We start from the raw sequence: 10,763 nt of genomic DNA on the forward strand, positions 1-10,763 counted from the left end.
TAGACGAGGGGCAGGTCCCAGGTCCCAGAAGGTCTATATTGAGGAGCGATGTTTATATCAGCAGGATCCCTTGGATGGGGACTTGTGGCCATCCCCGGGGACTGGGATCTCAGTTCACCACAGGACAGCCTGGTATCCACAACCTGCTTCAGCGCCTCTGGTTCCCCAGGGAGACTTGGGGGCAGGGCATCTTGCCTGGGGTCCCCATCCTCTAAAGAGAAGAGGACGAGTTAGCAGGGTTCAAGTCTGTCTGACACACCGTCTCGGTCGAGGCTGTCACCCAGTATTGGCAGTCTTCCCCAGGTGGCCCCCATGTGCTCACACATGGTCAAGCCTGGCTTGAACCCTGACCTGCTGTACCTGATGCCTGCTTGAGACCTGGGACCGGCCTTCACTCTTCCCACCTGCCTCCCACAGTCTCACGTGGCCCAGCTGGACCAGCCAGGCTGGGCCATGCCTGCTTTCCACGCCGTCTGTGACTTCGCTGATTTCTGGGCTTGGATCACCCCTCTGCCCACTGCCAAATTCTTTCCCTGGTCACCTGCGGGACCCTGACTGCCCCGAGCAGGGCTGCTGGCTTTGATGGGCAACCTGCCCTGCAGTGAGGTGGGGGTGGGGCTGTCTTTACTGTGACTGGAACACCCATAGCAGACCCTGTGTGCCTTGGGACAATTTGCACACCATTTCCCCCACTCCAGGTGCATTACGGGGGGAATGGAGGTGGCGCCAGCGGTAAAGAACCCGCCTGCCAGTGCAGGGGATGTAAGAGACGCAGGTTCAATCCCCGGGTCAGGAAGATTCCCTGGAGGGCATGGCAACCCACGCTAGTATTCTTTCCTGGAGAATCTATGGACAGAAGAGGTTGGCAGGCTACAGTCCATTGGGTCGCAGAGTCGGAACACAACCGAAGCGACAACACGCACACACAGGTTCCTCATAAGCTCCCGGGGGGTGGTTCATAGTGACCTGGCCTGCAACCTGTCAGGGGCTTCTGCCCAGCACCCCCTCCCCGCAGTCCTGCTCACCCACTCTGGCTTATCCTGAGGTTCTTCGCTGTCCCCTGAAGGAGGTGGCCACAGTAACTGCAGATCTGTTAGCTTGCCCAGGAGCTGTTCGCTCTGCTTGAAATACACATCCAGGGTTTTTTCAACTCTTCCTACCACCCTCTGGTGAGGCATGGTTCTGCTGCTGAGCAAAAAAAGAAAGTACCCCCTGCCCCTACCACGCTACCCTCAAACAACCTCACTCTCCTGGGTCTTAGATCTTACCAGGGGCAGACAAATCCATACATAACATGCTGGGGGCAATAGGGGCTTAGAAGAAAAATAGCAGGGGAGTGATAGCATGGGGGCTGGGCTGTCTGCTGTGAGGTAGGGGGAGGATTGAGACGTTTGTCCACCGTGTGGAAAGGGAGGAAAGAGCCCACTCAGGAATGGGGGTATTGGGTGCCACTGAAAGGAGGCTGAGGGCCCTGCTTGAAGTTTGACCATGAGATTTGGGCCGCAGAGCTCCAGGGGGGCCTGCGGCTTTGGGGATCTTGACTATTCCGGCTGCTCCAGAGCCTGGTGTTTTCCAGGCCAGAGTAACAAGCCAGGAAGGAACAAGCCCGCAGAGGCCGAGCTGCTAATCTATATACCCAGAAGCAGGAATAATGGAAGAATGGTATTCCTATTTTTTCCTATGTTGAATTATGTTTTGCTCCAATTAGGTTTCTGGTACCTTGAAAAAAACTTCTGGATTAGTAGCACTTTTGCAACGATGATGCAACTCTATCGCCCCCTGGTGGCCATTGATGTGTTTGCGGCAGCAGGCAAAATGCGCCCATAGGAGTTTCTAGGTAAATCCTTGAAGCGTTTTTCTGATTTTTCAGACCCCTTCTTGAATATCTGCATCAAGCAGTTGTCTGGCCTTTGCTTGAACACTTCCACTGATGAGGAGAGGTGACTCTATTACTCAACAGCCAGTTCCATGGTGGACAGCAGTTGTGAAGAAAATGATTCTTTACCCAGAGAAAAAAATTTCTCCCTTGTAATACCAAAGCAATAGGAAAGCTGATTGGGGAACTTCCCTGGTGGTCCAGTGGCTAAGACTCCATGCTCCCAATACAGGGGGCCCAGGGCTCCATCCTTGGTCAAGAACAATCGAAGAGGCCACAACTAAGAGCTTGCATGCCATAACTAAATATCCCACATGCAGCCAAATAATTTTTTTTTTTTTTTTAAAGAAAGAAAAGTGATTGGTGGGGAAATCAGGCTCTCGGAACAGGTAATTGATAGGCCATATTAGCTTGGGACTGAGATTGTCTAAATGAGCCACTTTCTCAGCAGGCCCCAGTGTGAATCATTTCTATATTCCATCTATTTCCAGAGATCACCAAAGCTCTGATGAACGGTGATGGCAGTGATTTAACTCCCTGTAAGATGGATTTTATGTTTCCACTCTTGGCTGGATATGCTCGAAAGCAATTAAGTTGAATTTAGATATGAGCTGAAAATCGAACTTTTCACTGATACAGACCATGGTCTCAGCTGCGCAGGATGAGGGTGTTTTACGTGTTTATTAACTAGGGCTGGCCTATACGTATTTAGGTTATAGTCCATGATGAACGGGACAGTCTGACAAGGACAGGTGCAGACCCTGAGTCTCAAATGCCCTGCAGAAAGGCATGGTTGGGGGATGTCCTTCTGAGAGTAGCAGGCTTGGTACCCAGTAGTTGCTAACTAATATCTCATCCTGCCATGATGTGACGTGGCAGAGAGAGAAGCCTAGGGCAGCTAGAACTAGAAGGGTAGGGAAGGCTTCACCATTTTTAGTGTGAATTCTTAGCTTAATCCTCCTGTTGTCAGGGAGCATGGTCCGTGTGACTTTAAATCTTTGAAGTTTGTTGATATTTACTTTTTTGGTCAAGCATAGGATGGATTCTGTCAGTATTTCTTATGCTTTGGGAAAAAAATGTGAGGTCTGCTAGCATGGGCAGCAGTGTTCCTTTTGTTTTGTTTTGTTTTTGTCTGCTCTTTTTTTTGTGGGCTAGATTAACCAACCCCTGAATGACACATGGTAAGAATGTTGTTGGGACTTGCCTGGTGGTCCAGTGGCTAAGACTCCATGCTCCGAATACAGGGGGCCCAGGTTCAATCCCTGGTCAGGGAACTGGATCCCACATGTGCAAATAAGAGCCTGAATGCCACAACTAAAAATTCCAAGTACCGCAACCAAAACCCACTGCAGCCAAATAAATAAACAATTCTTTTTTAGAAAAAGAATGATGTTTTGTTAAACAGCATTAATGCGGCAATAACTAGCTCATAGGAAGGTCTGCTGAAGAACCTCGAGGAAAATGAAAAATGTCATGGTGGGCTCAACAAGGTGGAAGAGGAACTTAGAAGACTCGGAACTTTGTGGAAATGAGTGGGAGGCAGGATTCTGGAATCCAGAGCTACCGGGAGGCTGCTTGAGTCTTGACTGTCACCCAGGACATCTGGAAAACCTTCCAGGGCTCTCCTGGCAGCCATGGATAAAGCTCTGACTTTGCATCAGACAGACCCAGATGTGAATCTCAGCTTGTCTCTGAGCCTTGAAGTCCTTGGCTATAAAATGGGAGAAGCCTTAACCTTCCAGAGTTGTTGAAGAAGTTGAATAGAACACTGGCACACCCTTGGGGGCTCAGAAGACAGAGGCTCTTGTGATGTTATTACAACATGCTTGTTCATTTCTTTCTTGTGCACAAGAACCCTACAAAGGAGAAGTTCATGTCCAAGTTTCAGTTGACTGTTCTGAGTGGAAGTTACTAGAAAGTGGTCAAGTCAGGACTTGAGCCCAGTCAAGGCCAGCACTTCAGTGCCCTGCTCCATATAACCCATCCGTTTTGTAGCCAGGGAATCAGAGAGAAACAGTAGAGAAAGTATCTGCTTTAGGTATAAGTTCAGTTTTTCAGGACTTTTCATGGAAGTTCAAACTACAGGACAATACACAGATCCCAAGTGAATAGCTGGATGAATTTTCACAAATCGGACACACTAGGGTAACCCAAGTTAAGAAATAGACCATGACCAGCACCCCGGAAACTCCTCCTCCACCTCACCAAAGGTAACTACCATCCTGAATTCACACACCATCAATTTATCTTGCTTTTTAAAAAAAGTTTATGTAAACTGAATTTCACTTTACGTAGGATTTACCCTTGTTGACCAGGTAGTTACAGTCAGTTCATTCTCAGGACCGTAGCATGGTCCGTCATGGATCTTTTCTATACTATACCCATTTCTCCTGAAGGACAGGTGGAGTATTTGGAGACTGGCATTACAAATAGTAATATTCACTGAATATTAATAGTAATTAATAAAGTTTATCAATAGTAACATTCATTGGATATTCATTGGCAGGACTGATGCTGAAGCTGAAGCTCCAATACTTTGGCCACCTGATGAGAAGAGCTGACTCATTTGAAAAGATCCTGACGCTGGGAAAGATTGAAGGCAAAAGCAGAAGGGGGAAGCAGAGGATGAGATGGTTGGATAGCGTCACCAACTCAATGGACATGAACTTGAGCAAACTCCGGGAGACAGTGAAGGACAGGGAAGCCTGGCGTGCTGTAGACCATGGGATCACAAAGAGTCAGACACAACTTAGTGACTAAACAACATTACAAATAGTGCTGTTGAGAATAGCTGTCCTCATCTTTTGGCAAACTCATGTACACATTTCTGGTTTCTACAAATTTAGGAGTGGAATTGCTGGGGATGGGTTCATTAGGCTACTCATCACTTACTAACTTTATGAACCAAGGCAAATTATTTAGCTTCTCTTAGACTCACTTTTCATATCTGTATATTGGAAACAAAAATACTTTCCCCTCAGGATTGTGGCTGGGGCTTAATATCGGCAAGGCAACTGGCGCCAGGGTAGCTCCCCCCAACTTTTTTCCCCCAACCCTGCTGGGTCCTTGTTGCCTCACAGAGGCTCCTCTAACTGTGGTGTGTGAACTTGGCTGCCTCACTGCATGTGAGATCTTAGTTCCCTGACCAGGGATCAAACCCACATTCCCTACAGTGCAAGGTGGATTCTTAACCACTGGACCACCAGGGAAATCTCTAGCCCCCCTTTCTTTTTTCCTTCCTCTGCTGTGCCAGAGCCCCCTCTGCCTGAGCACATGGCTTTTCATGCTAGGCTCTGCCTTTGCCAGGATCCTCACCCGGAACTTCGAAAGTTCACCTGCTGCCCAGGGCTCCTGGGGCTGCCTTTACACCCAGCCCATTCTCCTCTGTGATCCAGTTGCTGGCACCCAGCCCAGCACTGGCTTGCTGCGGTCACTGTCACTGCTAACATGTGTTTTAATGATGGTCCCTGCTAGAGGCTGGCTTGCCTGGATGTCTCCCCTGGAGATAGGCCCAGCAGAGGTAAGGGATGAGGAGACTGAAGAGCTGGCTGAGATGTAACTCGGGAGTTTAGAACAGACATTCCTCTCTTGCCTGGTCTTTCCTCTAGATTTCCAGGTAGGATGTTTTCTTAGGCCCCTGAATTTCTTTATTCTTTCTGGAACACGAGTTGGAACATCAGAGAGCATCAAGTAGGGAACCTGCCTAGGGGTGGATGCTGTCAAGACAGAGCTGACGTCTGTGTAATAGCAGCCTGGAGCCTTGTGTTGAGAAGGATTCCGAAGGTATTGTCCAGGCTCAGGAAAGAATGCCACGATCGATTGGTTATGTCTGTTAGGTGTCTGCGAGGTCGTGGTGGAGGTGGTGGTGGCTGAGTCACTAAGGCGTGTCCGACTCTTTGCGAGCCCGTGGACTGTAGCCCGCCAGGCTCCTCTGTCCGTGGCTTCTGGCAAGAATACTGGAGTGGGTTGCCATTTCCTTCTCCAGGGGATGGGAGCTGGTGGCAGCATGTATTTCTTAAAATCTCTGTTAGTTAGTATTGATAAAAAATGGACATATATTTGATTTAGAACTATAAATAGGATTTTTAAATTGGTAAGCTAAATCCTTTTACATCTATATGAATATTGATATATTTGGGTTGGTTTCTACCACTCAAATTTTTGTTTTCTCTTTACTATCTATGCCTTTTTTCCTTTTCTTCATTGGATTTGTGAAGTTTCTGTAATATCCTGGTCTCTTTTCTCCTCTTGGCTGGCTTGCAACATAGAAAAAATTATTTTGGGGGCTACATAAACATTTTTAATATACACATTTGCTATTCAGTGTTTCTTTCCCTCTGAACAATGCCCCTTCCTAGCTTATTTTTATCATGTTAAATGCAACATTGATGGTTTTTCTGAGTTGATTAAATTTGTTTATATATTTTATAAATTGACTTGCTCATCATTTTTTCCCTTACCATATGGCATTTTCTTTTTGCTGAATACCTCCACCATTACCAGCACTAGCAGTTAACATTAATCCAGGGCTTCCTTTGTGGTAGACACTGTCCTAGTAATCCTGCATGTGTTAAGTCCGATAGTCCTCCACAACATCCTGTGAGCGTATCATCTCTGCTCTGCGGATGAGCAAACAATCGCAGAGGTAGGCAACAGTTGGACATGACTGAGCGACGAACCATGAGGCAGCTGCCCAAGGTCAACGGGGTTGCGGAGAGTCCAGAACTGTGCTCACTGTGTTGCTCTTTGCTCTGTGTTTAAATTTTATTATTTTAAAACCATTTTAGATTTACAGAAAATTTGCATGGGTGGTACAAAGAGTTCCCCTAAACCCTCCAACCAGCTTTCCCTAATGTTAACATCTTGAAAGACCATGGTGCACCCAATAAAATGAAAATTCACACCAGCAGAATGCTGTTAACTAAACTACAGACTTTAATTGTATTTTACCACGTTTCCACTAATATCTTTTTCTGTTCCAGAAGCCAACCCAAAATACTATATTGCATTTAATGTGTGTGTATATACATCTCTTTATCTTACTATTTTTATACAAACTTGAAATATTCATAATATAATACTTAAAATAGTGCATATAAATATATTTATATATTTAAACTTTTTAATTAAAAATGTAATATATAATACACATTTATATGTCATATATAATATATGGTTTTTAAGTTAAAAAATTGAAGTATAGTTAACTTACAATATTGTATTAGTTTCTGTTGTAACAGCAAATTGTTTTATATATATATAATATATAGTTATATTACTTACATTATTATATATTTATATTATTGTATATATTATATACATTATTACAAGATATTGAATATCGCTAATATATTTATATATATATTATTACAAGATATGCGCTATTCAGTAGGACCTTGTTGTTTATCTATTTTATATATAGTGGTTTGTATCTGCTAATTCCAAGTTTCTATCCCTGCTACCTCAGAGGGGGCAGTTGCCTTTGGGCTTCCTTTGTGGCTCAGCTGGTAAAGAATCTGCCTGCAATGCAGGAGACCTGGGTTCAATCCCTGAGTTGGAAAGATTCCCCTGGAGAAGGGAAAGGCTACCCAGTCCAGTATTCTGGCCTGGAGAATTCCATGGACTGTATAGTTCATGGGGTCGCAAAGAGTCAGACATGACTGAGCGACCTTCACTTCACCCATTAATATATATATATATTTATAATATATTAAGTATATCATAAAATATATTTAAAGCTATTTTTATTATGGAAGACTTCAAGTTTATATATAATACATATTTTTAAAACTTTTTATTAAAACATATAACACCTAATATATATAAAATATATAAGATTGTATAATGTATTTATATTAAAATATATTATAAATATATTAAAATACATTTAAACTATTTTTATTATGTAAGATTTCAAATTTATACAAAAGTAGAGAAGGCAATGGCACCCCACTCCACTACTCTTGCCTGGAGAGTCCCATGGACAGAGGAGCCTGATGGGCTACAGTTCATGGGGTTGCAAAGAGTCAACTGAGTGACGTCACTTTCACTTTTCACTTTCACACATTGGAGAAGGAAATGGCAACCCACTCCAGTGTTCTTGCCTGGAGAATCCCAGGGACGGGGGAGCCTGGTGGGCTGCTGTCTATGGGGTCGCGCAGAGTCGGACACGACTGATGTGACTTAGCAGCAGCAGCAGAGAATAATAAAATAGTAAAATAAACATTTAAATAAAAGTAGTATTAAAATTTATTCTTTACTCAGCTTCAAGAATAACTAACTCATGACCAATTTGTTTCATACTCCAAACCATTTTTTTTCCTTGTCTTGTTGACCTGAATTTCATAGATATATATACCTTACATACCACTTTCTTATTTTACCTACTTCCTACTTCCTACCTACTTCTCTAGTCCAAGTATTTTATTAACCATAGAGTTTCTAGGGCCAACACTGGGAACTTCTCTTTTTTTTCCCCAAGAAGTCTTTGCATACCACTTTGTAGAAACAGTTGAAGAGGCTAGGGGTGACAAAGTTACAAGTACTTAAAAAAAAACAAAAACAATTTAGCACCAAAGGTTAGGACACGTGGCCTGGGGACTGACTCATCTCTGTCCTTTGCTTTAGGTTATATTCCCCTGGCCATGCCATTTCTTTTGTTTAAACCCCAATCTCCTAATTTACAAAGTGTGGATACTTAATCTACCTCATTGAATTCTTGTGGGGATACCATTAAATAGTATATTTTAAAGCCATTTTAATATTGCATAGTTTCTATGCACATATAAAGTCTTGTACATCCCTGGTGGTCCAGTGGTTAAGAATCCGCCTGCCAGTGCAGGCGATGCAGCTTTGATCCCTGGTCCCAGAAGATCCCACATGCCGCAGAGCAAATAAGCCTGTGCACCACAACCACTGAAGCCCCTGTGCCTAGAGCCTATGCTCCACAACAAAGAAAAGCCACTGCAATGAGAAGGCTGAGCACAGCAATGAAAAGCAGCCCCAGCTCGCCGCAACTGGAAAAAGCCCGTGTGCAACAAGGAAAACCCGCGCAGCCAAAAATAAATAAAATGAATGTTAGGTAGGTTAAAAAAAAAAGGCACCCCAGTGTAGTTTGCTTTGTATGCCTTTTATTCTGGTGAATTGCACCTCCCATCATGCATTTAAGAGGCTTGTATCTTCTTTCTGCTGCTGGCGGTTCACTCTCCCGGTCTAATGATCTTCTGGGGGGCGGTCAGGAATGGGGTATAGTCGTCTGTCTCTGACTGTCTGGTGTCGCTTTCACAAACAAGCTTCTGGGGAATGAAAGACTTAAGGACAAACATGGGGTGGCAATTTGTGCTATCAACATTCCAGACGTCGGGGCTGGGGAGACGGGGGGACACCGGAGAGGCGTTTCCGTTGCCCTTCTGCCCTGCATTTGGAAGGTTGACCTTCAGGGGACTCAGGCTGTCCTCTTCCTCCACTGTGCTTCTGTTGACACAGGCAGCCTCGTGCTCCTCCAGCTTCTTGATGGGGACCACGTGGCAGGCGTTGTATTTGCAGCTAGCCATCTTTTTGGCTTTCTTGGGGTTCTTTCTCCGGCATGATGCCAGGTGGTACTGAAATCTGCTGAGTGGGATTCGGTGGTGAGGGTTGTAGGGGCAAATTTCTAAGGCTTCTGGCTCCATGGGAACTAGTTCTTGAAGTAGGGTCACCCACTGCCTGGAGTCACAATGAAATGCCCTTCATGGAAAAGCCCTTTGGTAAGAAGGATGGAGCGGTCCTCCGTGCCAGCACTGCCCCTTGGAACTCTGGAGCCGCAGGTCTGAACAACTCGGGCTGCCTATTCTCGGGACCACGAGCGGTGGGTCGGAAGAGGGACAAGGGGCTGAGAGGAGCCACTGCACAGACAACAGGCGGTCATCAAGTGGCATGTGAGACGGAAGGACCACTCAAAGCAGATGCCAGAGCCCAAACCGCAGTGGCTGCTCAGGGAGCTGAAGAACGAACGTGCCAGCCGGCCTTTGCCTTTAACTCTCACTTACGTGCTGCTGCCGGGCAGACATGGACAGTCACAATGGGCATTGTGAGTCACCAGCCGAATTCTTGTTGTCCTTTACTTTCAAGGCGTGAGGTGGGCTTGGGGAAAGCTGCCATTTACTACTATTGGTGACATGTCATCATCTAGCTGTCTATTTTGTTTTTTTGTTCCAGTTGAAGTCTATGTTAGTTTCTGGCACACAGCCAAGTGATTCAGCTATATACACACATATATTCTTTTTCAAATTCTTTTCCATTATGGTTTATTACAAGGTGATGAATATAGTTTCCCGTGCTGTAAAGCAGAACCTTGTTGTTTATCTATTTTACATATAATAGTTTGTATCTGCTAATCCCAAACTCCTAATTGATCATTTACCTGTCTTTAAACCTACATGTTTAATATCATTTGTGATACATTTGGGTTTAAATCTACGATCTTCTTTTGTGCTTGGTTCCTCTTCTTCTATCTTCCTTTAAATAGACTTTTAAAAGCTCCATTTCTTTCACTAGTTTGTAAGTTATACACTGTAGAACTAATCATTTCGTGGTTACTCTACAAGTGAAAACAAAGATAATTTATCAAGGCTTAAAGTTAATAAGTATTAGCTTCTTTCTGGATAATACAGAGCTTTTTCTTCATTTACTTTCCTCATGACTTATTATGTTATTATTCCCTGTATTTTTTTTTTTTTTTTTTAGCCATACCACATGGCATGTGGGATCTTCCTTCCCTGACCAGGGACCAAACCTGTGCCCCCTGCAGTGGAAGCACAGAGTCTTTAACCTCTGAACCACCAGAGAAGTCCCTGTTCCTTGTATTTTAAGCCTAATTTTAAAAAAAGCTTTGCAAGACAGCATTGCT

At 44.4% G+C, this 10,763-nt stretch overlaps 1 protein-coding gene across 1 annotated transcript; it reads right to left on the reverse strand.

Annotated features, from left to right (window-relative positions):
* Positions 1–9,075: 9,075 nt before the first annotated feature.
* On the reverse strand, positions 9,076–9,546 carry GTSF1L (gametocyte specific factor 1 like). The gene is made up of 2 exons (XM_061125902.1): positions 9,262–9,546; positions 9,076–9,186 (listed from the first exon to the last, which is right to left on the reverse strand). The coding sequence occupies exons 1-2, from the start codon at positions 9,544–9,546 to the stop codon at positions 9,076–9,078; spliced, it is 396 nt and encodes a 131-aa protein (XP_060981885.1).
* Between the last annotated feature and the right edge of the window lie 1,217 nt (positions 9,547–10,763).

This window comes from Dama dama, chromosome 23 (assembly GCF_033118175.1).
Source record: "Dama dama isolate Ldn47 chromosome 23, ASM3311817v1, whole genome shotgun sequence".
NCBI lineage: Eukaryota > Metazoa > Chordata > Mammalia > Artiodactyla > Cervidae > Dama > Dama dama.

Bases quoted from the DNA above. Each gene is read 5' to 3' on its own strand.
- GTSF1L (XM_061125902.1), bottom strand. From the start codon at position 9,546: ATGGAGCCAGAAGCCTTAGAAATTTGCCCCTACAACCCTCACCACCGA. The intron at 9,187-9,261 runs GTGTCCCCCCGT...TTTGTCCTTAAG, and splicing joins GCAACGGAAACGCCTCTCCG to TCTTTCATTCCCCAGAAGCT.